At 40.2% G+C, this 27625-nt stretch overlaps 1 protein-coding gene across 1 annotated transcript; it reads right to left on the bottom strand.

The window, feature by feature from the left end:
* Positions 1-2199: 2199 nt before the first annotated feature.
* LOC141241386 (transmembrane protein 220-like) lies at positions 2200-27438 on the bottom strand. Its single transcript, XM_073668757.1, has 6 exons — positions 27236-27438; positions 24905-24934; positions 20854-20914; positions 20650-20764; positions 20511-20570; positions 2200-2642 (listed from the first exon to the last, which is right to left on the bottom strand). Exons 1-6 carry the CDS (start codon positions 27332-27334, stop codon positions 2510-2512), a joined length of 498 nt encoding a protein of 165 aa, XP_073524858.1. The 5' UTR covers positions 27335-27438; the 3' UTR covers positions 2200-2509.
* Positions 27439-27625: the final 187 nt, after the last annotated feature.

A 27625-nucleotide genomic window follows, 5' to 3' on the forward strand; every position in this document is an offset into this window, starting at 1 on the left:
TGCTACTGCTGGTACTGTGTGTGCTACTGCCATTACTATGGCTGGTACTGTGTGCACTACTGCCGGTACTATAGCTGGTACTGTACTGTATGTGTATTACTGCCAGTACTATGGCTAGCATTATGAGTGCTACTGCTGGTACTGTGCGCGCTACTGCCAGTACTATGGCTAGCATTGTGTGTGCTTTTGCTGGTACTGTGTATGTATTACTGCAAGTACTATGGCTGGTACTGTGTGTGTGTATTACTGCAAATACTATGGCTGGTACTGTGTGTATTACTGAAAGTACTATGGCTGGTACTGTGTGTGTATTACTGAAAGTACTATGGCTAGCATTATGTGTGCTACTGCTGGTACTGTGAGTAGCACCACTACTATGGCTGGTACTGTGTGCGCTACTGCTGGTACTATGGCTTGTACTGTGTGCTACCGTGTGCACTACTGCCAGTACTATGGCTGGTATTGTGTGTGTGCTACTGCCAGTACTATGGCTAGCATTGTGTGTGCTTTTGCTGGTACTGTGTATGTATTACTGCAAATACTATGGCTGGTACTGTGTGTGTATTACTGCAAGTACTATGGCTGGTACTGTGTGTGTATTATTGCAAGTACTGTGGCTTATACTGTGTGTGTATTACTGCAAATACTATGGCTGGTACTGTGTGTGTATTATTGCAAGTACTATGGCTTATACTGTGTGTGTATTACTGCAAGTACTATGGCTGGTACTGTATGTGTATTACTGCAAGTACTATCGCTAGCATTATGTGCGCTACTGCTGGTACTGTGAGTAGCACCACTACTGCCAGTACTATGGCTGGTACTGTGTGTGCGCTACTGCTGGTACTGTGTGCGCTACTGCCGGTACTATGACTGGTACTGTGTGCGCTACTGCCGGTACTATGGCTGGTACTGTGTGTGTTACTGCTGGTACTGTGTGCGCTACTGCCGGTACTATGACTGGTACTGTGTGCGCTACTGCCGGTACTATGGCTGGTACTGTGTTTGTTACTGCTGGTACTGTGTGCGCTACTGCCGGTACTATGACTGGTACTGTGTGCGCTACTGCCGGTACTATGGCTTGTACTGTGTGTGCTTCTGCTGGTACTGTGTGCGCTACTGCCGGTACTATGGCTCGTACTGTGTGCGCTTCCGCTGGTACTGTGTGTGCTTCTGCTGGTCCTGTGTGTGCTTCTGCTGGTCCTGTGTGTGCTTCTGCTGGTCCTGTGTGTGCTTCTGCTGGTCCTGTGTGTGCTTCTGCTGGTCCTGTGTGTGCTTCTGCTGGTCCTGTGTGTGCTTCTGCTGGTCCTGTGTGTGCTTCTGCTGGTCCTGTGTGTGCTTCTGCTGGTCCTGTGTGTGCTTCTGCTGGTCCTGTGTGTGCTTCTGCTGGTACTGTGTGTGCTTCTGCTGGTACTGTGTGTGCTTCTGCTTGTACTGCGTGTGCTTCTGCTGGTACTGCGTGCGCTACTGCCGGTACTGTGTGCGCTACTGCCGGTACTATGGCTCGTACTGTGTGCGCTTCCGCTGGTCCTGTGTGTGCTTCCGCTGGTCCTGTGTGTGCTTCTGCTGGTCCTGTGTGTGCTTCTGCTGGTCCTGTGTGTGCTTCTGCTGGTCCTGTGTGTGCTTCTGCTGGTCCTGTGTGTGCTTCTGCTGGTCCTGTGTGTGCTTCTGCTGGTCCTGTGTGTGCTTCTGCTGGTACTGTGTGTGCTTCTGCTGGTCCTGTGTGTGCTTCTGCTGGTACTATGGCTCGTACTGTGTGCGCTTCCGCTGGTACTGTGTGTGCTTCTGCTGGTCCTGTGTGTGCTTCTGCTGGTCCTGTGTGTGCTTCTGCTGGTCCTGTGTGTGCTTCTGCTGGTCCTGTGTGTGCTTCTGCTGGTCCTGTGTGTGCTTCTGCTGGTCCTGTGTGTGCTTCTGCTGGTCCTGTGTGTGCTTCTGCTTGTACTGCGTGTGCTTCTGCTGGTCCTGTGTGTGCTTCTGCTGGTCCTGTGTGTGCTTCTGCTGGTCCTGAGTGTGCTTCTGCTGGTACTGTGTGTGCCTAACTCCGCCCCTTCCTCCTGAACTTCCTGCTGCACTGTCACAGGGATTAGAGGAGAAGAAAAAATGGCTGTCTCCTGAGAGAAGTAAACGACCCATAACCTGCCGTGATAAGGAACAAAACAGGAGCAAGAAAGATAAATCCACGACTGTATGTTCAGTCAATTCTTTTATCCTTTGGTTGGATTACTGGTTACTGCGCCTTTAAGAAATGGACATAACAGCAATAAACGCGTATCTTCTGCTTCGGCTCCTTGTAGAGTAACCGAACCCGCCATAAACCGCCACATGGTCCCAGAAATGTGCTGACGGGTGGGAGCCCGTCCCAAAGTGTCCTCATCACAAGAGACGTATGGAGGGAGGACCAAAGACATCAGGTGCAAAGTCAGGACTCATGAATGGTCACACTGTCACCGGAGACTCCATGCTAAGGCTAGCTCCATCAACAGACGCATGAAAACCGCCACTCCGCATCTCATAGGACCGTCTTACAGTGTTGAGGCCAAGATGTCCTTATCTCCTTGTCAACGTAGATGTAGATCCAAACCAGGAACGGAAAAACCGAGACCGAGACGGCCACAAGTAATCTCAATCCACCGACCGCGGCTCTGGAAGGACCAGCAAAAATTATTATACACAGGGGGCAGTATTATAGGAGTTATATTCTTGTACATAGGAGCAGTATTATAGTAGTTATATTCTTGTACATAGGGGCAGTATTATAGTAGTTATATTCTTGTACATAGGGGCAGTATTATAGTAGTTATATTCTTGTACATAGGGGCAGTATTATAGTAGTTATATTCTTGTACATAGGAGCAGTATTATAGTAGTTATATTCTTGTACATAGGAGCAGTATTATAGTAGTTATATTCTTGTACATAGGAGCAGTATTATAGTAGTTATATTCTTGTACATAGGAGCAGTATTATAGTAGTTATATTCTTGTACATAGGAGCAGTATTATAGTAGTTATATTCTTGTACATAGGAGCAGTATTATAGTAGTTATATTCTTGTACATAGGAGCAGTATTATAGTAGTTATATTCTTGTACATAGGGAGCAGTATTATAGTAGTTATATTCTTGTACATAGGAGCAGTATTATAGTAGTTATATTCTTGTACATAGGAGCAATATTATAGTAGTTATATTCTTGTACATAGGAGCAGTATTATAGTAGTTATATTCTTGTACATAGGAGCAGTATTATAGTAGTTATATTCTTGTACATAGGGAGCAGTATTATAGTAGTTATATTCTTGTACATAGGAGCAGTATTATAGTAGTTATATTCTTGTACATAGGGAGCAGTATTATAGTAGTTATATTCTTGTACATAGGGAGCAGTATTATAGTAGTTATATTCTTGTACATAGGGGCAGTATTATAGCAGTTATATTCTTGTACATAGGGGCAGTATTACAGTAGTTATATTCTTGTACATAGGGGGCAGTATTATAGTAGTTATATTCTTGTACATAGGGGGCAGTATTATAGTAGTTATATTCTTGTACATAGGGGGCAGTATTATAGTAGTTATATTCTTGTACATAGGAAGCAGTATTATAGTAGTTATATTCTTGTACATAGGAGCAGTATTATAGTAGTTATATTCTTGTACATAGGGGACAGTATTATAGTAGTTATATTCTTGTACATAGGGGGCAGTATTATAGTAGTTATATTCTTGTACATAGGGGGCAGTATTATAGTAGTTATATTCTTGTACATAGGGGGCAGTATTATAGTAGTTATATTCTTGTACATAGGGAGCAGTATTATAGTAGTTATATTCTTGTACATAGGAGCAGTATTATAGTAGTTATATTCTTGTACATAGGAGCAATATTATAGTAGTTATATTCTTGTACATAGGAGCAGTATTATAGTAGTTATATTCTTGTACATAGGAGCAGTATTATAGTAGTTATATTCTTGTACATAGGGAGCAGTATTATAGTAGTTATATTCTTGTACATAGGAGCAGTATTATAGTAGTTATATTCTTGTACATAGGGAGCAGTATTATAGTAGTTATATTCTTGTACATAGGGAGCAGTATTATAGTAGTTATATTCTTGTACATAGGGGCAGTATTATAGCAGTTATATTCTTGTACATAGGGGCAGTATTACAGTAGTTATATTCTTGTACATAGGGGGCAGTATTATAGTAGTTATATTCTTGTACATAGGGGGCAGTATTATAGTAGTTATATTCTTGTACATAGGGGGCAGTATTATAGTAGTTATATTCTTGTACATAGGAAGCAGTATTATAGTAGTTATATTCTTGTACATAGGAGCAGTATTATAGTAGTTATATTCTTGTACATAGGGGACAGTATTATAGTAGTTATATTCTTGTACATAGGGGGCAGTATTATAGTAGTTATATTCTTGTACATAGGGGGCAGTATTATAGTAGTTATATTCTTGTACATAGGGGGCAGTATTATAGTAGTTATATTCTTGTACATAGGGGACAGTATTATAGTAGTTATATTCTTGTACATAGGGGACAGTATTATAGTAGTTATATTCCTGTACATAGGAGCAGTATTATAGTAGTTATATTCTTGTACATAGGGGCAGTATTATAGTAGTTATATTCTTGCACATAGGGAGCAGTATTATAGTAGTTATATTCTTGTACATAGGGGGCAGTATTATAGTAGTTATATTCTTGTACATAGGAGCAGTATTATAGTAGTTATATTCTTGTACATAGGGGGCAGTATTATAGTAGTTATATTCTTCTACATAGGAGCAGTATTATAGTAGTTATATTCTTGTACATAGGGGGCAGTATTATATTAGTTATATTCTTGTACATAGGAGCAGTATTATAGCAGTTATATTCTTGTACATAGGAGCAGTATTATAGCAGTTATATTCTTGTACATAGGAGCAGTATTATAGCAGTTATATTCTTGTACATAGGGGGCAGTATTATAGTAGTTATATTCTTGTATATAGGAGCAGTATTATAGTAGATATATTCTTGTACATAGGGGGCAGTATTATAGTAGTTATATTCTTGTACATAGGAGCAGTATTATAGTAGTTATATTCTTGTACATAGGGGGCAGTATTATATTAGTTATATTCTTGTATATAGGAGCAGTATTATAGTAGATATATTCTTGTACATAGGGGGCAGTATTATAGTAGTTATATTCTTGTACATAGGAGCAGTATTATAGTAGTTATATTCTTGTACATAGGGGGCAGTATTATAGTAGTTATATTCTTGTACACAGGAGCAGTATTATAGTAGTTATATTCTTGTACATAGGAGCAGTATTATAGTAGTTATATTCTTGTATATAGGGGCAGTATTATAGTAGTTATATTCTTGTACATAGGGAGCAGTATTATAGTAGTTATATTCTTGTACATAGGGGGCAGTATTATAGTAGTTATATTCTTGTACATAGGAGCAGTATTATAGTAGTTATATTCTTGTACATAGGGGGCAGTATTATAGTAGTTATATTCTTGTATATAGGAGCAGTATTATAGTAGATATATTCTTGTACATAGGGGGCAGTATTATAGTAGTTATATTCTTGTACATAGGAGCAGTATTATAGTAGTTATATTCTTGTACATAGGGGGCAGTATTATAGTAGTTATATTCTTGTACATAGGAGCAGTATTATAGTAGTTATATTCTTGTACATAGGGGGCAGTATTATAGTAGTTATATTCTTGTACATAGGGGGCAGTATTATAGTAGTTATATTCTTGTACATAGGAGCAGTATTATAGTAGTTATATTCTTGTACATAGGGGGCAGTATTATAGTAGTTATATTCTTGTACATAGGGGGCAGTATTATAGTAGTTATATTCTTGTACATAGGAGCAGTATTATAGTAGTTATATTCTTGTACATAGGAGCAGTATTATAGTAGTTATATTCTTGTACATAGGGGCAGTATTATAGTAGTTATATTCTTGTACATAGGGGCAGTATTATAGTAGATATATTCTTGTACATAGGGGGCAGTATTATAGTAGTTATATTCTTGTACATAGGAGCAGTATTATAGTAGTTATATTCTTGTACATAGGAGCAGTATTATAGTAGTTATATTCTTGTACATAGGGAGCAGTATTATAGGAGTTATATTCTTGTACATAGGAGCAGTATTATAGTAGTTTTATTCTTGTACATAGGGGGCAGTATTATAGTAGTTATATTCTTGTACATAGGAGCAGTATTATAGTAGTTATATTCTTGTACATAGGGAGCAGTATTACAGGAGTTATATTCTTGTACATAGGAGCAGTATTATAGTAGTTATATTCTTGTACATAGGAGCAGTATTATAGCAGTTATATTCTTGTAGATAGGAGCAGTATTAAAGTAGTTATATTCTTGTACATAGGGGGCAGTATTATAGTAGTTATATTCTTGTACATAGGGAGCAGTATTATAGGAGTTATATTCTTGTACATAGGAGCAGTATTATAGTAGTTATATTCTTGTACATAGGGAGCAGTATTATAGGAGTTATATTCTTGTACATAGGAGCAGTATTATAGTAGTTATATTCTTGTACATAGGGAGCAGTATTATAGGAGTTATATTCTTGTACATAGGAGCAGTATTATAGTAGTTATATTCTTGTACATAGGGAGCAGTATTATAGGAGTTATATTCTTGTACATAGGAGCAGTATTATAGTAGTTTTATTCTTGTACATAGGGGGCAGTATTATAGTTTTTATATTCTTGTACATAGGGGCAGTATTATAGTAGTTATATTCTTGTACATAGGAGCAGTATTATAGTAGTTATATTCTTGTACATAGGGGCAGTATTATAGCAGTTATATTCTTGTACATAGGGACAGTATTATAGTAGTTATATTCTTGTACATAGGAGCAGTATTATAGTAGTTATATTCTTGTACATAGGGGCAGTATTATAGCAGTTATATTCTTGTACATAGGGACAGTATTATAGTAGTTATATTCTTGTACATAGGGAGCAGTATTATAGGAGTTATATTCTTGTACATAGGAGCAGTATTATAATAGATATATTCTTGTACCTAAGGAGCAGTATTATAGGAGTTATATTCTTGTACATAGGAGCAGTATTATAGTAGTTATATTCTTGTACATAGGGGGCAGTATTATAGTAGTCATATTCTTGTATATAGGGGGCAGTATTATAGTAGTTATATTCTTGTACATAGGAGCAGTATTATAGTAGTTATATTCTTGTACATAGGGGCAGTATTATAGCAGTTATATTCTTGTACATAGGGACAGTATTATAGTAGTTATATTCTTGTACATAGGGAGCAGTATTATAGGAGTTATATTCTTGTACATAGGAGCAGTATTATAATAGATATATTCTTGTACCTAAGGAGCAGTATTATAGGAATTATATTCTTGTACATAGGAGCAGTATTATAGTAGTTATATTCTTGTACATAGGGGCAGTATTATAGCAGTTATATTCTTGTACATAGGGACAGTATTATAGTAGTTATATTCTTGTACATAGGGAGCAGTATTATAGTAGTTATATTCTTGTACATAGGGGGCAGTATTATAGTAGTTATATTCTTGTACATAGGGGACAGTATTATAGTAGTTATATTCTTGTACATGGGGGGCAGTATTATAGTAGTTATATTCTTGTACACAGGAGCAGTATTATAGTAGTTATATTCTTGTACATAGGAGCAGTATTATAGTAATTATATTCCTGTACATAGGGGCAGTATTATAGTAGTTATATTCTTGTATATAGGGGGCAGTATTATAGTAGTTATATTCTTGTACATAGGGGGCAGTATTATAGTAGTTATATTCTTGTACATAGGGGCAGTATTATAGTAGTTATCTTCTTGTACATAGGAGCAGTATTATAGTAGTTATATTCTTGTACATAGGAGCAGTATTATAGTAGTTATATTCTTGCACATAGGGGGCAGTATTATAGTAGTTATATTCTTGTACATAGGGACAGTATTATAGTAGTTATATTCTTGTACATAGGAGCAGTATTATAGTAGTTATATTCTTGTATATAGGGAGCAGTATTATAGTAGTTATATTCTTGTACATAGGAGCAGTATTATAGTATATTCTTGTACATAGGGGCAGTATTATAGTTGTGTTATTCTTCTATATAGGAGCAGTATTATAGTAGTTATATTCCTGTACATAGGAGCAGTATTATAGTAGTTATATTCCTGTACATAGGAGCAGTATTATAGTAGTTATATTCTTGTACATAGGAGCAGTATTATAGTAGTTATATTCTTGTACATAGGGGGCAGTATTATAGTAGTTATATTGTTGTATATAGGGGGCAGTATTATAGTAGTTCTATTCTTGTACATAGGGGGCAGTATTATAGTAGTTATATTCTTGTACATAGGGGGCAGTATTATAGTAGTTATCTTCTTGTACATAGGGGGCAGTATTATAGTAGTTATCTTCTTGTACATAGGAGCAGTATTATAGTAGTTATCTTCTTGTACATAGGAGCAGTATTATAGTAGTTATATTCTTGTACATAGGGGGCAGTATTATAGTAGTTATATTCTTGTACATAGGGGGCAGTATTATAGTAGTTATATTCTTGTACATAGGAGCAGTATTATAGTAGTTATATTCTTGTACATAGGGACAGTATTATAGTAGTTATATTCTTGTACATAGGAGCAGTATTATAGTAGTTATATTCTTGTACATAGGGGGCAGTATTATAGCAGTTATATTCTTGTACATAGGGGGCAGTATTATAGTAGTTATCTTCTTGTACATAGCGGCAGTATTATAGTAGTTATATTCTTGTACATAGGAGCAGTATTATAGTATATTCTTGTACATAGGGGCAGTATTATAGTAGTTATATTCTTGTACATAGGGAGCAGTATTATAGTAGTTATATTCTTGTACATAGGAGCAGTATTATAGTATATTCTTGTACATAGGGGCAGTATTATAGTAGTTATATTCTTGTACATAGGAGCAGTATTATAGTAGTTATATTCCTTTACATAGGAGCAGTATTATAGTAGTTATATTCCTGTACATAGGAGCAGTATTATAGTAGTTATATTCTTGTACATAGGAGCAGTATTATAGTAGTTATATTCTTGTACATAGAGGGCAGTATTATAGTAGTTATATTCTTGTACATAGGGGCAGTATTATAGTAGTTATATTCTTGTACATAGGAGCAGTATTATAGTAGTTATATTCCTGTACATAGGGGCAGTATTATAGTAGTTATATTCTTGTACATAGGAGCAGTATTATAGTAGTTATATTCTTGTACATAGGGGCAGTATTATAGTAGTTATATTCTTGTACATAGGGGGCAGTATTATAGCAGTTATATTCTTGTACATAGGGGGCAGTATTATAGCAGTTATATTCTTGTACATAGGGGGCAGTATTATAGCAGTTATATTCTTGTACATAGGAGCAGTATTATAGTAGTTATATTCTTGTACATAGGGGCAGTATTATAGTAGTTATATTCTTGTACATAGGGGCAGTATTATAGTAGTTATATTCTTGTACATAGGGGCAGTATTATAGTAGTTATATCCCTGTACAAAGGGGGCAGTATTATAGTAGTTATATTCTTGTACATAGGAGCAGTATTATAGTAGTTATATTCCTGTACATAGGGGGCAGTATTATAGTAGTTATATTCTTGTACATAGGAGGCAGTATTATAGTAGTTATATTCTTGTACATAGGAGGCAGTATTATAGTAGTTATATTCTTGTACATAGGGGGCAGTATTATAGTAGTTATATTCTTGTACATAGGAGCAGTATTATAGTAGTTATATTCTTGTACATAGGAGCAGTATTATAGTAGTTATATTCTTGTACATAGGAGCAGTATTATAGTAGTTATATTCTTGTACATAGGGGCAGTATTATAGTAGTTATATTCTTGTACATAGGGGCAGTATTATAGTAGTTATATTCTTGTACATAGGGGCAGAATTATAGTAGTTATATTCTTGTACATAGGGGCAGTATTATAGTAGTTATATTCTTGTACATAGGAGCAGTATTATAGTAGGTATATTCTTGTACATAGGGGGCGCAGTATTATAGTAGTTATATTCCTGTACATAGGAGCAGTATTATAGTAGTTATATTCTTGTATATAGGAGTAGTATTATAGTAGTTATATTCTTGTACATAGGGGGCAGTATTATAGTAGTTATATTCCTGTACATAGGGGCAGTATTATAGTAGTTATATTCTTGTATATAGGGGCAGTATTATAGTAGTTATATTCTTGTACATAGGGGCAGTATTATAGTAGTTATATTGTACACAGGGGGCAGTATTATAGTAGTTATATTCTTCTATATAGGAGCAGTATTATAGTAGTTATATTCCTGTACATAGGGGGCAGTATTATAGCAGTTATATTCTTGTACATAGGAGCAGTATTATAGTAGTTATATTCCTGTACATAGGAGCAGTATTATAGTAGTTATATTCTTGTACATAGGGGGCAGTATTATAGTAGTTATATTCTTGTATATAGGGGCAGTATTATAGTAGTTATATTCTTGTACATAGGGAGCAGTATTATAGTAGTTATATTTTTGTACATAGGGGGAAGTATTATAGTAGTTATATTCTTGTACATAGGGAGCAGTATTATAGTAGTTATATTCTTGTACATAGGGAGCAGTATTATAGTAGTTATATTTTTGTACATAGGGGGCAGTATTATAGTAGTTATATTCTTGTACATAGGGAGCAGTATTATAGTAGTTATATTCTTGTACATAGGGGGCAGTATTATAGTAGTTATATTCTTGTACATAGGAGCAGTATTATAGTAGTTATATTCTTGTACATAGAGGGCAGTATTATAGTAGTTATATTCTTGTACATAGGGGCAGTATTATAGTAGTTATATTCTTGTACATAGGAGCAGTATTATAGTAGTTATATTCCTGTACACAGGGGGCGGTATTATATATTATAGTAGTTATATTCTTGTACATAGGGGCAGTATTATAGTAGTTATATTCTTGTACATAGGGGCAGTATTATAGTAGTTATATTCTTGTACATAGGGGCAGTATTATAGTAGTTATATTCTTGTACATAGGGAGCAGTATTATAGTAATATTCTTGTACATAGGGAGCAGTATTATAGTAGTTATATTCTTGTACATAGGGGGCAGTATTATAGTAGTTATATTCTTGTACACAGGAGCAGTATTATAGTAGTTATATCCTTGTACATAGGAGCAGTATTATAGTAGTTATATTCCTGTACATAGGGGCAGTATTATAGTAGTTATATTCTTGTATATAGGGGGCAGTATTATAGTAGTTATATTCTTGTACATAGGGGGCAGTATTATAGTAGTTATATTCTTGTACATAGGGGCAGTATTATAGTAGTTATATTCTTGTACATAGGAGCAGTATTATAGTAGTTATATTCTTGTACATAGGGGGCAGTATTATAGTAGTTATATTCTTGTACATAGGGACAGTATTATAGTAGTTATATTCTTGTACATAGGAGCAGTATTATAGTAGTTATATTCTTGTACATAGGGAGCAGTATTATAGGAGTTATATTCTTGTACATAGGAGCAGTATTATAGTATATTCTTGTACATAGGGGCAGTATTATAGTTGTGTTATTCTTCTATATAGGAGCAGTATTATAGTAGTTATATTCCTGTACATAGGAGCAGTATTATAGTAGTTATATTCCTGTACATAGGAGCAGTATTATAGTAGTTATATTCTTGTATATAGGAGCAGTATTATAGTAGATATATTCTTGTACATAGGGGGCAGTATTATAGTAGTTATATTCTTGTACATAGGAGCAGTATTATAGTAGTTATATTCTTGTACATAGGGGGCAGTATTATAGTAGTTATATTCTTGTACACAGGAGCAGTATTATAGTAGTTATATTCTTGTACATAGGAGCAGTATTATAGTAGTTATATTCTTGTATATAGGGGCAGTATTATAGTAGTTATATTCTTGTACATAGGGAGCAGTATTATAGTAGTTATATTCTTGTACATAGGGGGCAGTATTATAGTAGTTATATTCTTGTACATAGGAGCAGTATTATAGTAGTTATATTCTTGTACATAGGGGGCAGTATTATAGTAGTTATATTCTTGTATATAGGAGCAGTATTATAGTAGATATATTCTTGTACATAGGGGGCAGTATTATAGTAGTTATATTCTTGTACATAGGAGCAGTATTATAGTAGTTATATTCTTGTACATAGGGGGCAGTATTATAGTAGTTATATTCTTGTACATAGGAGCAGTATTATAGTAGTTATATTCTTGTACATAGGGGGCAGTATTATAGTAGTTATATTCTTGTACATAGGGGGCAGTATTATAGTAGTTATATTCTTGTACATAGGAGCAGTATTATAGTAGTTATATTCTTGTACATAGGGGGCAGTATTATAGTAGTTATATTCTTGTACATAGGGGGCAGTATTATAGTAGTTATATTCTTGTACATAGGAGCAGTATTATAGTAGTTATATTCTTGTACATAGGGGCAGTATTATAGTAGTTATATTCTTGTACATAGGGGCAGTATTATAGTAGATATATTCTTGTACATAGGGGGCAGTATTATAGTAGTTATATTCTTGTACATAGGAGCAGTATTATAGTAGTTATATTCTTGTACATAGGAGCAGTATTATAGTAGTTATATTCTTGTACATAGGGAGCAGTATTATAGGAGTTATATTCTTGTACATAGGAGCAGTATTATAGTAGTTTTATTCTTGTACATAGGGGGCAGTATTATAGTAGTTATATTCTTGTACATAGGAGCAGTATTATAGTAGTTATATTCTTGTACATAGGGAGCAGTATTACAGGAGTTATATTCTTGTACATAGGAGCAGTATTATAGTAGTTATATTCTTGTACATAGGAGCAGTATTATAGCAGTTATATTCTTGTAGATAGGAGCAGTATTAAAGTAGTTATATTCTTGTACATAGGGGGCAGTATTATAGTAGTTATATTCTTGTACATAGGGAGCAGTATTATAGGAGTTATATTCTTGTACATAGGAGCAGTATTATAGTAGTTATATTCTTGTACATAGGGAGCAGTATTATAGGAGTTATATTCTTGTACATAGGAGCAGTATTATAGTAGTTATATTCTTGTACATAGGGAGCAGTATTATAGGAGTTATATTCTTGTACATAGGAGCAGTATTATAGTAGTTATATTCTTGTACATAGGGAGCAGTATTATAGGAGTTATATTCTTGTACATAGGAGCAGTATTATAGTAGTTTTATTCTTGTACATAGGGAGCAGTATTATAGTTTTTATATTCTTGTACATAGGGGCAGTATTATAGTAGTTATATTCTTGTACATAGGAGCAGTATTATAGTAGTTATATTCTTGTACATAGGGGCAGTATTATAGCAGTTATATTCTTGTACATAGGGACAGTATTATAGTAGTTATATTCTTGTACATAGGAGCAGTATTATAGTAGTTATATTCTTGTACATAGGGGCAGTATTATAGCAGTTATATTCTTGTACATAGGGACAGTATTATAGTAGTTATATTCTTGTACATAGGGAGCAGTATTATAGGAGTTATATTCTTGTACATAGGAGCAGTATTATAATAGATATATTCTTGTACCTAAGGAGCAGTATTATAGGAGTTATATTCTTGTACATAGGAGCAGTATTATAGTAGTTATATTCTTGTACATAGGGGGCAGTATTATAGTAGTCATATTCTTGTATATAGGGGGCAGTATTATAGTAGTTATATTCTTGTACATAGGAGCAGTATTATAGTAGTTATATTCTTGTACATAGGGGCAGTATTATAGCAGTTATATTCTTGTACATAGGGACAGTATTATAGTAGTTATATTCTTGTACATAGGGAGCAGTATTATAGGAGTTATATTCTTGTACATAGGAGCAGTATTATAATAGATATATTCTTGTACCTAAGGAGCAGTATTATAGGAGTTATATTCTTGTACATAGGAGCAGTATTATAGTAGTTATATTCTTGTACATAGGGGCAGTATTATAGCAGTTATATTCTTGTACATAGGGACAGTATTATAGTAGTTATATTCTTGTACATAGGGAGCAGTATTATAGTAGTTATATTCTTGTACATAGGGGGCAGTATTATAGTAGTTATATTCTTGTACATAGGGGACAGTATTATAGTAGTTATATTCTTGTACATGGGGGGCAGTATTATAGTAGTTATATTCTTGTACACAGGAGCAGTATTATAGTAGTTATATTCTTGTACATAGGAGCAGTATTATAGTAATTATATTCCTGTACATAGGGGCAGTATTATAGTAGTTATATTCTTGTATATAGGGGGCAGTATTATAGTAGTTATATTCTTGTACATAGGGGGCAGTATTATAGTAGTTATATTCTTGTACATAGGGGCAGTATTATAGTAGTTATCTTCTTGTACATAGGAGCAGTATTATAGTAGTTATATTCTTGTACATAGGAGCAGTATTATAGTAGTTATATTCTTGCACATAGGGGGCAGTATTATAGTAGTTATATTCTTGTACATAGGGACAGTATTATAGTAGTTATATTCTTGTACATAGGAGCAGGATTATAGTATATTCTTGTACATAGGGGCAGTATTATAGTTGTGTTATTCTTCTATATAGGAGCAGTATTATAGTAGTTATATTCCTGTACATAGGAGCAGTATTATAGTAGTTATATTCCTGTACATAGGAGCAGTATTATAGTAGTTATATTCTTGTACATAGGAGCAGTATTATAGTAGTTATATTCTTGTACATAGGGGGCAGTATTATAGTAGTTATATTGTTGTATATAGGGGGCAGTATTATAGTAGTTCTATTCTTGTACATAGGGGGCAGTATTATAGTAGTTATATTCTTGTACATAGGGGGCAGTATTATAGTAGTTATCTTCTTGTACATAGGGGGCAGTATTATAGTAGTTATCTTCTTGTACATAGGAGCAGTATTATAGTAGTTATCTTCTTGTACATAGGAGCAGTATTATAGTAGTTATATTCTTGTACATAGGGGGCAGTATTATAGTAGTTATATTCTTGTACATAGGAGCAGTATTATAGTAGTTATATTCTTGTACATAGGAGCAGTATTATAGTAGTTATATTCTTGTACATAGGGACAGTATTATAGTAGTTATATTCTTGTACATAGGAGCAGTATTATAGTAGTTATATTCTTGTACATAGGGGGCAGTATTATAGCAGTTATATTCTTGTACATAGGGGGCAGTATTATAGTAGTTATCTTCTTGTACATAGCGGCAGTATTATAGTAGTTATATTCTTGTACATAGGAGCAGTATTATAGTATATTCTTGTACATAGGGGCAGTATTATAGTAGTTATATTCTTGTACATAGGGAGCAGTATTATAGTAGTTATATTCTTGTACATAGGAGCAGTATTATAGTATATTCTTGTACATAGGGGCAGTATTATAGTAGTTATATTCTTGTACATAGGAGCAGTATTATAGTAGTTATATTCCTTTACATAGGAGCAGTATTATAGTAGTTATATTCCTGTACATAGGAGCAGTATTATAGTAGTTATATTCTTGTACATAGGAGCAGTATTATAGTAGTTATATTCTTGTACATAGAGGGCAGTATTATAGTAGTTATATTCTTGTACATAGGGGCAGTATTATAGTAGTTATATTCTTGTACATAGGAGCAGTATTATAGTAGTTATATTCCTGTACATAGGGGCAGTATTATAGTAGTTATATTCTTGTACATAGGAGCAGTATTATAGTAGTTATATTCTTGTACATAGGGGCAGTATTATAGTAGTTATATTCTTGTACATAGGGGGCAGTATTATAGCAGTTATATTCTTGTACATAGGGGGCAGTATTATAGCAGTTATATTCTTGTACATAGGGGGCAGTATTATAGCAGTTATATTCTTGTACATAGGAGCAGTATTATAGTAGTTATATTCTTGTACATAGGGGCAGTATTATAGTAGTTATATTCTTGTACATAGGGGCAGTATTATAGTAGTTATATTCTTGTACATAGGGGCAGTATTATAGTAGTTATATCCCTGTACAAAGGGGGCAGTATTATAGTAGTTATATTCTTGTACATAGGAGCAGTATTATAGTAGTTATATTCCTGTACATAGGGGGCAGTATTATAGTAGTTATATTCTTGTACATAGGAGGCAGTATTATAGTAGTTATATTCTTGTACATAGGAGGCAGTATTATAGTAGTTATATTCTTGTACATAGGGGGCAGTATTATAGTAGTTATATTCTTGTACATAGGAGGCAGTATTATAGTAGCTATATTCTTGTACATAGGAGCAGTATTATAGTAGTTATATTCTTGTACATAGGGGCAGTATTATAGTAGTTATATTCCTGTACATAGTAGCAGTATTATAGTAGTTATATTCTTGTACATAGGGAGCAGTATTATAGTAGTTATATTCTTGTACATAGGAGCAGTATTATAGTAGTTATATTCTTGTACATAGGAGCAGTATTATAGTAGTTATATTCTTGTACATAGGAGCAGTATTATAGTAGTTATATTCTTGTACATAGGGGCAGTATTATAGTAGTTATATTCTTGTACATAGGGGCAGTATTATAGTAGTTATATTCTTGTACATAGGGGCAGAATTATAGTAGTTATATTCTTGTACATAGGGGCAGTATTATAGTAGTTATATTCTTGTACATAGGAGCAGTATTATAGTAGGTATATTCTTGTACATAGGGGGCGCAGTATTATAGTAGTTATATTCCTGTACATAGGAGCAGTATTATAGTAGTTATATTCTTGTATATAGGAGTAGTATTATAGTAGTTATATTCTTGTACATAGGGGGCAGTATTATAGTAGTTATATTCCTGTACATAGGGGCAGTATTATAGTAGTTATATTCTTGTATATAGGGGCAGTATTATAGTAGTTATATTCTTGTACATAGGGGCAGTATTATAGTAGTTATATTGTACACAGGGGGCAGTATTATAGTAGTTATATTCTTCTATATAGGAGCAGTATTATAGTAGTTATATTCCTGTACATAGGGGGCAGTATTATAGCAGTTATATTCTTGTACATAGGAGCAGTATTATAGTAGTTATATTCCTGTACATAGGAGCAGTATTATAGTAGTTATATTCTTGTACATAGGGGGCAGTATTATAGTAGTTATATTCTTGTATATAGGGGCAGTATTATAGTAGTTATATTCTTGTACATAGGGAGCAGTATTATAGTAGTTATATTTTTGTACATAGGGGGAAGTATTATAGTAGTTATATTCTTGTACATAGGGAGCAGTATTATAGTAGTTATATTCTTGTACATAGGGAGCAGTATTATAGTAGTTATATTTTTGTACATAGGGGGCAGTATTATAGTAGTTATATTCTTGTACATAGGGAGCAGTATTATAGTAGTTATATTCTTGTACATAGGGGGTAGTATTATAGTAGTTATATTCTTGTACATAGGAGCAGTATTATAGTAGTTATATTCTTGTACATAGAGGGCAGTATTATAGTAGTTATATTCTTGTACATAGGGGCAGTATTATAGTAGTTATATTCTTGTACATAGGAGCAGTATTATAGTAGTTATATTCCTGTACACAGGGGGCGGTATTATATATTATAGTAGTTATATTCTTGTACATAGGGGCAGTATTATAGTAGTTATATTCTTGTACATAGGGGCAGTATTATAGTAGTTATATTCTTGTACATAGGGGCAGTATTATAGTAGTTATATTCTTGTACATAGGGAGCAGTATTATAGTAATATTCTTGTACATAGGGAGCAGTATTATAGTAGTTATATTCTTGTACATAGGGGGCAGTATTATAGTAGTTATATTCTTGTACACAGGAGCAGTATTATAGTAGTTATATCCTTGTACATAGGAGCAGTATTATAGTAGTTATATTCCTGTACATAGGGGCAGTATTATAGTAGTTATATTCTTGTATATAGGGGGCAGTATTATAGTAGTTATATTCTTGTACATAGGGGGCAGTATTATAGTAGTTATATTCTTGTACATAGGGGCAGTATTATAGTAGTTATCTTCTTGTACATAGGAGCAGTATTATAGTAGTTATATTCTTGTACATAGGAGCAGTATTATAGTAGTTATATTCTTGTACATAGGGGGCAGTATTATAGTAGTTATATTCTTGTACATAGGGACAGTATTATAGTAGTTATATTCTTGTACATAGGAGCAGTATTATAGTAGTTATATTCTTGTATATAGGGAGCAGTATTATAGTAGTTATATTCTTGTACATAGGAGCAGTATTATAGTATATTCTTGTACATAGGGGCAGTATTATAGTTGTGTTATTCTTCTATATAGGAGCAGTATTATAGTAGTTATATTCCTGTACATAGGAGCAGTATTATAGTAGTTATATTCCTGTACATAGGAGCAGTATTATAGTAGTTATATTCTTGTACATAGGAGCAGTATTATAGTAGTTATATTCTTGTATATAGGGGGCAGTATTATAGTAGTTATATTCTTGTACATAGGGGGCAGTATTATAGTATATTCTTGTACATAGGGGCAGTATTATAGTAGTTATCTTCTTGTACATAGGAGCAGTATTATAGTATATTCTTGTACATAGGGGCAGTATTATAGTAGTTATCTTCTTGTACATAGGAGCAGTATTATAGTAGTTATATTCTTGTATATAGGGAGCAGTATTATAGTAGTTATATTCTTGTACATAGTGAGCAGTATTTTAGTAGTTATATTCTTGTACATAGGAGCAGTATTATAGTAGTTATATTCTTGTACCTAGGAGCAGTATTATAGTAGTTATATTCTTGTACATAGAGGGCAGTATTCTAGTAGTTATATTCTTGTACATAGGAGCAGTATTATAGTAGTTATATTCTTGTATATAGGGAGCAGTATTATAGTAGTTATATTCTTGTACATAGTGAGCAGTATTATAGTAGTTATATTCTTGTACATAGGAGCAGTATTATAGTAGTTATATTCTTGTACCTAGGAGCAGTATTATAGTAGTTATATTCTTGTACATAGAGGGCAGTATTCTAGTAGTTATATTCTTGTACATAGGAGCAGTATTATAGTAGTTATATTCTTGTACATAGGAGCAGTATTATAGTATATTCTTGTACATAGGGGCAGTATTATAGTAGTTATCTTCTTGTACATAGGGAGCAGTATTATAGTAGTTATATTCTTGTACATAGGGAGCAGTATTTTAGTAGTTATATTTTTGTACATAGGGGGAAGTATTATAGTAGTTATATTGTTGTACATAGGAGCAGTATTATAGTAGTTATATTCTTGTACATAGAGGGCAGTATTATAGTAGTTATATTCTTGTACATAGGGGCAGTATTATAGTAGTTATATTCTTGTACATAGGAGCAGTATTATAGTAGTTATATTCCTGTACACAGGGGGCGGTATTATATATTATAGTAGTTATATTCTCGTACATAGGGGCAGTATTATAGTAGTTATATTCTTGTACATAGGAGCAGTATTATAGTAGTTATATTCTTGTACATAGGGGCAGTATTATAGTAGTTATATTCTTGTACATAGGGGCAGTATTATAGTAGTTATATTCTTGTACATAGGGGCAGTATTATAGTAGTTATATTCTTGTACATAGGGGCAGTATTATAGTAGTTATATTCCTGTACACAGGGGGCGGTATTATATATTATAGTAGTTATATTCTCGTACATAGGGGCAGTATTATAGTAGTTATATTCTTGTACATAGGGGCAGTATTATAGTAGTTATATTCTTGTACATAGGAGCAGTATTATAGTAGTTATATTCCTGTACACAGGGGGCGGTATTATATATTATAGTAGTTATATTCTCGTACATAGGGGCAGTATTATAGTAGTTATATTCTTGTACATAGGAGCAGTATTATAGTAGTTATATTCCTGTACACAGGGGGCGGTATTATATATTATAGTAGTTATATTCTCGTACATAGGGGCAGTATTATAGTAGTTATATTCTTGTACATAGGAGCAGTATTATAGTAGTTATATTCTTGTACATAGGGGCAGTATTATAGTAGTTATATTCTTGTACATAGGAGCAGTATTATAGCAGTTATATTCTTGTACATAGGAGCAGTATTATAGTAGTTATATTCTTGTACATAGGGGCAGTATTATAGTAGTTATATTCTTGTACATAGGGGCAGTATTATAGTAGTTATATTCTTGTACACAGGGGGCGGTATTATATATTATAGCAGTTATATTCTTGCACATAAGGGCGGTATTATTTATTATAGTAGTTATATACTTTTATACAGAGGACATGTCTGATTTGCAGCGGTACCTGGCAGAATCCTTACAGAGGAGCATCCACCCTGCGATGATCACTAATCCTGACAGTTCCCTGGGAGATAATTTGTGAACAGTCAGCGTTGCCTTCATCATGGATGTGACGTGCCGCCATCTTTTTGTGTTGTTCTTACCTCCCTTCCTCCTCATGTAATATGTTTCTTATATTACCGGACAGCAGCAGATAAGAAGCTCCGATCATACAGCCGGCGCCATGTAGTGCGGACAGCGTCCTCCAGATGATGTGACCTATGAGGTGACATATAATGGACGCCGGTGAAGTATAGGATACCGGAGGCGGCGGTGAGCAGGACGCGGTGTTATCCCCGAGGACTCACCCGTTATATCTGGATTTATGCTGAGGAGGAATACCAGGGCGGCGGGGATTACATAGATTACCTGCAGACGACACAGAATGAGGAGAACACCCCAAAAATACCATAAGAAACCCTCAGCTGCTGTACAGCTGGGTGACACAACATGGCCGCCACCGCTCCATATAGGAAGCACCATGGCGATATCTTCTCTACGTACATATAAGAGAGCGACATGGAGAGTGGGGCCGTCAGTCCCCAGAATACTACTGCAATGAGGAGATGGTGGCCGGCCTGATGTAAGCCGCAGGAGCCGACCCCGCAGAACATCGTGCAGAGGCCAAAACTGTGAGGCATCCATTATGCTTCATTTACCCAGAATCTGGGGGTTCAGGACACAGGAAGAGCAGCCATAGTGCCCATACACCTCAGGACAGAGAGTGGTCGGCCGACGACTGCTGCAGCCATGCACATCTCCAGACAAGCCCATGCACATCTCCAGACAAGCCCATGCACATCTCCAGACAAGCCCAGACTCCCCTCCTGACAAGCCCATGCACATCTCCTGACAAGCCCAGACTCCTCCGTCCCTCCTCCTCCTCCCACCAGACTCCTCCGTCCCTCCTCCTCCTCCCACCAGACTCCTCCATCCCTCCTCCTCCTCCCACCAGACTCCTCCGTCCCTCCTCCTCCTCCCACCAGACTCCTCCGTCCCTCCTCCTCCTCCCACCAGACTCCTCCGTCCCTCCTCCTCCTCCCACCAGACTCCTCCGTCCCTCCTCCCACCAGACTCCTCCGTCCCTCCTCCCACCAGACTCCTCCGTCCCTCCTCCCACCAGACTCCTCCGTCCCTCCTCCTCCTCCCACCAGACTCCTCCGTCCCTCCTCCTCCTCCCACCAGACTCCTCCGTCCCTCCTCCTCCTCCCACCAGACTCCTCCGTCCCTCCTCCTCCTCCCACCAGACTCCTCCGTCCCTCCTCCTCCTCCGTCCCTCCTCCTCCTCCTCCTCCCTCCAGACTCCTCCCTCCAGACTCCTCCGTCCCTCCTCCTCCCCCCTCCAGACTCCTCCGTCCCTCCTCCTCCCCCCTCCAGACTCCTCCGTCCCTCCTCCTCCCTCCTCCAGACTCCTCCGTCCCTCCTCCTCCCCCCTCCAGACTCCTCCGTCCCTCCTCCTCCCCCCTCCAGACTCCTCCGTCCCTCCTCCTCCCTCCAGACTCCTCCGTCCCTCCTCCTCCCCCCTCCAGACTCCTCCGTCCCTCCTCCTCCTCGCTCCAGACTCCTCCGTCCCTCCTCCTCCTCCCTCCAGACTCCTCCGTCCCTGCTCCTCCTCGCTCCAGACTCCTCCGTCCCTCCAGACTCCTCCCTCCAGACTCCTCCGTCCCTCCTCTTCCGTCCCTCCTCCTCCTCCCTCCAGACTCCTCCGTCCCTCCTCCTCCTCCCTCCAGACTCCTCAGGCCCTCCTCCTCCTCCTCCCACCAGACTCCTCCGTCCCTCCTCCTCCTCCCCCCACCAGACTCCTCCGTCCCTCCTCCTCCTCCCCCCACCAGACTCCTCCGTCCCTCCTCCTCCTCCCACCAGACTCCTCCGTCCCTCCTCCTCCTCCCACCAGACTCCTCTGTCCCTCCTCCTCCTCCCTCCAGACTCCTCCGTCCCTCCAGACTCCCTCCAGACTCCTCCTCCGTCCCTCCTCCTCCTCCGTCCCTCCTCCTCCCTCCCTCCAGACTCCTCCGTCCCTCCTCCTCCTCCGTCCCTCCTCGTCCCTCCAGACTCCTCCGTCCCTCCAGACTCCTCCGTCCCTCCAGACTCCTCCGTCCCTCCAGACTCCTCCCACCAGACTCCTCCGTCCCTCCTCCTCCTCCCACCAGACTCCTCTGTCCCTCCTCCTCCTCCCTCCAGACTCCTCCGTCCCTCCAGACTCCCTCCAGACTCCTCCTCCGTCCCTCCTCCTCCTCCGTCCCTCCTCCTCCCTCCCCCTCCTCCGTCCCTCCTCCTCCCTCCAGACTCCTCCGTCCCTCCAGACTCCTCCGTCCCTCCAGACTCCTCCGTCCCTCCAGACTCCTCCGTCCCTCCAGACTCCTCCCTCCAGACTCCTCCGTCCCTCCTCCTTCCTCCAGACTCCTCCGTCCCTCCTCCTCCCTCCAGACTCCTCCGTCCCTCCTCCTCCCTCCAGACTCCTCCTCCCTCCAGACTCCTCCGTCCCTCCTCCTCCTCCCTCCAGACTCCTCCGTCCCTCCAGACTCCTCCGTCCCTCCTCCTCCTCCCTCCAGACTCCTCCGTCCCTCCTCCTCCTCCCTCCAGACTCCTCCGTCCCTCCAGACTCCTCCGTCCCTCCTCCTCCTCCCTCCAGACTCCTCCGTCCCTCCAGACTCCTCCGTCCCTCCAGACTCCTCCGTCCCTCCTCCCACCAGACTCCTCCGTCCCTCCTCCTCCTCCTCCCACCAGACTCCTCCGTCCCTCCTCCTCCTCCTCCCACCAGACTCCTCCGTCCCTCCTCCTCCTCCTCCCACCAGACTCCTCCGTCCCTCCTCCTCCTCCTCCCACCAGACTCCTCCGTCCCTCCTCCTCCTCCTCCCACCAGACTCCTCCGTCCCTCCTCCTCCTCCTCCCACCAGACTCCTCCGTCCCTCCTCCTCCTCCTCCCACCAGACTCCTCCGTCCCTCCTCCTCCTCCTCCCACCAGACTCCTCCGTCCCTCCTCCTCCTCCTCCCACCAGACTCCTCCGTCCCTCCTCCTCCTCCTCCCACCAGACTCCTCCGTCCCTCCTCCTCCTCCTCCCACCAGACTCCTCCGTCCCTCCTCCTCCTCCTCCCACCAGACTCCTCCGTCACTCCTCCTCCTCCCAGACTCCTCCGTCCCTCCTCCTCCTCCCACCAGACTCCTCCGTCCCTCCTCCTCCTCCCACCAGACTCCTCCGTCCCTCCTCCTCCTCCCACCAGACTCCTCCGTCCCTCCTCCTCCTCCCACCAGACTCCTCCGTCCCTCCTCCTCCTCCCACCAGACTCCTCCGTCCCTCCTCCTCCTCCCACCAGACTCCTCCGTCCCTCCTCCTCCTCCCACCAGACTCCTCCGTCCCTCCTCCTCCCTCCCTCCAGACTCCTCCGTCCCTCCTCCTCCTCCGTCCCTCCTCCTCCTCCGTCCCTCCTCCTCCCTCCCTCCAGACTCCTCCCTCCCTCCAGACTCCTCCCTCCCTCCCTCCTCCTCCTCCTCCCTCCTCCTCCTCCCTCCCTCCTCCTCCTCCCTCCCTCCAGACTCCTCCCTCCCTCCAGACTCCTCCCTCCCTCCTCCTCCCTCCTCCCTCCCTCCTTCCTCCTCCTCCCTCCCTCCTTCCTCCTCCCTCCAGACTCCTCCTCCTCCCTCCAGACTCCTCCTCCTCCCTCCAGACTCCTCCTCCTCCCTCCAGACTCCTCCGTCCCTCCTCCTCCCTCCAGACTCCTCCGTCCCTCCTCCTCCCTCCAGACTCCTCCGTCCCTCCTCCTTTCTCCAGACTCCTCCGTCCCTCCTCCTCCCTCCAGACTCCTCCGTCCCTCCTCCTCCTCCGTCCCTCCTCCTCCGTCCCTCCTCCTCCTCCGTCCCTCCTCCTCCTCCCTCCCTCCAGACTCCTCCCTCCCTCCTCCTCCTCCCTCCAGACTCCTCCTCCTCCCTCCAGACTCCTCCTCCTCCCTCCAGACTCCTCCTCCTCCCTCCAGACTCCTCCGTCCCTCCTCCTCCCTCCAGACTCCTCCTCCCTCCAGACTCCTCGGTCCCTCCTCCTCCTCCCTCCAGACTCCTCGGTCCCTCCTCCTCCTCCCTCCAGACTCCTCGGTCCCTCCTCCTCCTCCCTCCAGACTCCTCCGTCCCTCCTCCTCCTCCTCCCTCCAGACTCCTCCGTCCCTCCTCCTCCTCCTCCCTCCAGACTCCTCCGTCCCTCCTCCTCCTCCTCCCTCCAGACTCCTCCGTCCCTCCTCCTCCTCCCACCAGACTCCTCCGTCCCTCCTCCTCCTCTGTCCCCCTCCCTCCTGTGGAGCAGGAGTTAACCCTTTGTGTCTGTGTGGCAGTGACGGTGTCAGGGGCTCGCACTTCGCTCAGTTACTCACAATCCAGATCTCGGCGTCGGGATCATTGATCTGTAAGAAAACAGAACATGAAAATGGGAGAAAACTGCTTCCAGCATTGTATCAGCATCATTGCATAAATCCTCTGTGCTGCTGGGACCCTGCTCCTTCCACCCTCTGTCACCTCCCTTAGATCAGCACACTCCTCTCCTGAAATACTCTGTGCTGCTGGGGAATCTGCTCCTCCCACTATGTAATTCTCAGCCTGTGACCTCCCATAGATCAGCACACTCCTCTCCTGAAATACTCTGTGCTGCTGGGGAATCTCCTCATCCCACTATGTAATTCTCAGCCTGTGACCTCCCATAGATCAGCACACTCCTCTCCTGAAATACTCTGTGCTGCTGGGGAATCTGCTCATCCCACTTTGTAATTCTCAGCCTGTGACCTCCCATAGATCAGCACACTCCTCTCCTGAAATCCTCTGTGCTGCTGGGGAATCTGCTCCTCCCACTATGTAATTCTCAGCCTGTGACCTCCCATAGATCAGCACACTCCTCTCCTGAAATACTCTGTGCTGCTGGGGAATCTGCTCCTCCCACTGTGTAATTCTCAGCCTGTGACCTCCCATAGATCAGCACACGCCTCTCCTGAAATACTCTGTGCTGCTGGGGAATCTGCTCATCCCACTATGTAATTCTCAGCCTGTGACCTCCCATAGATCAGCACACTCCTCTCCTGAAATACTCTGTGCTGCTGGGGAATCTGCTCATCCCACTATGTAATTCTCAGCCTGTGACCTCCCATAGATCAGCACACTCCTCTCCTGAAATACTCTGTGCTGCTGGGGAATCTGCTCCTCCCACTATGTAATTCTCAGCCTATGACCTCCCATAGATCAGCACACTCCTCTCCTGAAATACTCTGTGCTGCTGGGGAATCTGCTCCTCCCACTGTGTAATTCTCAGCCTGTGACCTCCCATAGATCAGCACACTCCTCTCCTGAAATACTCTGTGCTGCTGGGGAATCTGCTCCTCCCACTTTGTAATTCTCAGCCTGTGACCTCCCATAGATCAGCGCACTCCTCTCCTGAAATACTCTGTGCTGCTGGGGAATCTGCTCCTCCCACTATGTAATTCTCTGCCTGTGACCTCCCATAGATCAGCACACTCCTCTCCTGAAATACTCTGTGCTGCTGGGGAATCTGCTCCTCCCACTATGTAATTCTCAACCTGTGACCTCCCATAGATCAGCACACTCCTCTCCTGAAATACTCTGTGCTGCTGGGGAATCTGCTCCTCCCACTATGTAATTCTCAGCCTATGACCTCCCTTAGATCAGCACACTCCTCTCCTGAAATACTCTGTGCTGCTGGGGAATCTGCTCATCCCACTATGTAATTCTCAGCCTATGACCTCTCATAGATCAGCACACTCCTCTCCTGAAATACTCTGTGCTGCTGGGGAATCTGCTCCTCCCACTATGTAATTCTCAGCCTATGACCTCCCATAGATCAGCACACTCCTCTCCTGAAATACTCTGTGCTGCTGGGGAATCTGCTCCTCCCACTATGTAATTCTCAGCCTGTGACCTTCCATAGATCAGCACACGCCTCTCCTGAAATACTCTGTGCTGCTGGGGAATCTGCTCCTCCCACTATGTAATTCTCAGCCTGTGACCTCCCATAGATCAGCACACGCCTCTCCTGAAATACTCTGTGCTGCTGGGGAATCTGCTCATCCCATTATGTAATTCTCAGCCTGTGACCTCCCATAGATCAGCACACTCCTCTCCTGAAATACTCTGTGCTGCTGGGGAATCTGCTCCTCCCACTATGTAATTCTCAGCCTGTGACCTCCCATAGATCAGCACACTCCTCTCCTGAAATACTCTGTGCTGCTGGGGAATCTGCTCCTCCCACTATGTAATTCTCAACCTGTGACCTCCCATAGATCAGCACACTCCTCTCCTGAAATACTCTGTGCTGCTGGGGAATCTGCTCATCCCACTATGTAATTCTCAGCCTGTGACCTCCCATAGATCAGCACACTCCTCTCCTGAAATACTCTGTGCTGCTGGGGAATCTGCTCATCCCACTGTGTAATTCTCAGCCTATGACCTCCCTTAGATCAGCACACTCCTCTCCTGAAATACTCTGTGCTGCTGGGGAATCTGCTGATCCCACTATGTAATTCTCAGCCTGTGACCTCCCATAGATCAGCACACTCCTCTCCTGAAATACTCTGTGCTGCTGGGGAATCTCCTCATCCCACTATGTAATTCTCAGCCTGTGACCTCCCATAGATCAGCACACTCCTCTCCTGAAATCCTCTGTGCTGCTGTGCCCCCAGAAGGCGCAGGGTTACACTTACTTGCACATAAGCCGCCAGAGTGAAGAATGCAGCCATGCAGCCATTGCAGAGTCTCCATAGCGCCTGCTGGTACTGGGGGCTGGGGGCCGCTCCCTCCATGCTCTGGGGGTCTCTCTCAGTCCTCTGTGTGGACCCTGGGACACTTCCTGTTGTTGGGAGAGCTCCGCCCACATCTTAACCCTTCCCTGACTGCTTCTTATTTGCTACAATGTATCAGTTTCACAGAATTTCCATGGGCCTCGTGACGTCATCACATTTTAAAATGATGTCATAAAAACTTGGAATTTTTTAATAAAACTTTTTGGAGCTGGTATTTTTCACTTTTTTTTTTTTTGCATCAGGTCACAGAAGCCTGGAAGCAACTGGAACAAACCCTCAGCTGTGCAGGTC

The sequence above is a fragment of the Phyllobates terribilis genome, unplaced genomic scaffold, assembly GCF_046119375.1.
Source record: "Phyllobates terribilis strain yellow unplaced genomic scaffold, ASM4611937v1 Scaffold_998__1_contigs__length_483029, whole genome shotgun sequence".
NCBI classification, from domain to species: Eukaryota; Metazoa; Chordata; class Amphibia; order Anura; family Dendrobatidae; genus Phyllobates; species Phyllobates terribilis.

What these genes read in the sequence shown, in the direction of transcription:
- LOC141241386 (XM_073668757.1), bottom strand. Translation starts at nt 27,334, where the DNA reads ATGGAGGGAGCGGCCCCCAGCCCCCAGTACCAGCAGGCGCTATGGAGA. An exon ending in CCGACGCCGAGATCTGGATT is followed by an intron (nt 20,915 to 24,904) that starts GTGAGTAACTGA and finishes TGTCGTCTGCAG; the next exon opens with GTAATCTATGTAATCCCCGC. An exon ending in CTCTGTAAGGATTCTGCCAG is followed by an intron (nt 2,643 to 20,510) that starts GTACCGCTGCAA and finishes TGGTCCTTCCAG; the next exon opens with AGCCGCGGTCGGTGGATTGA.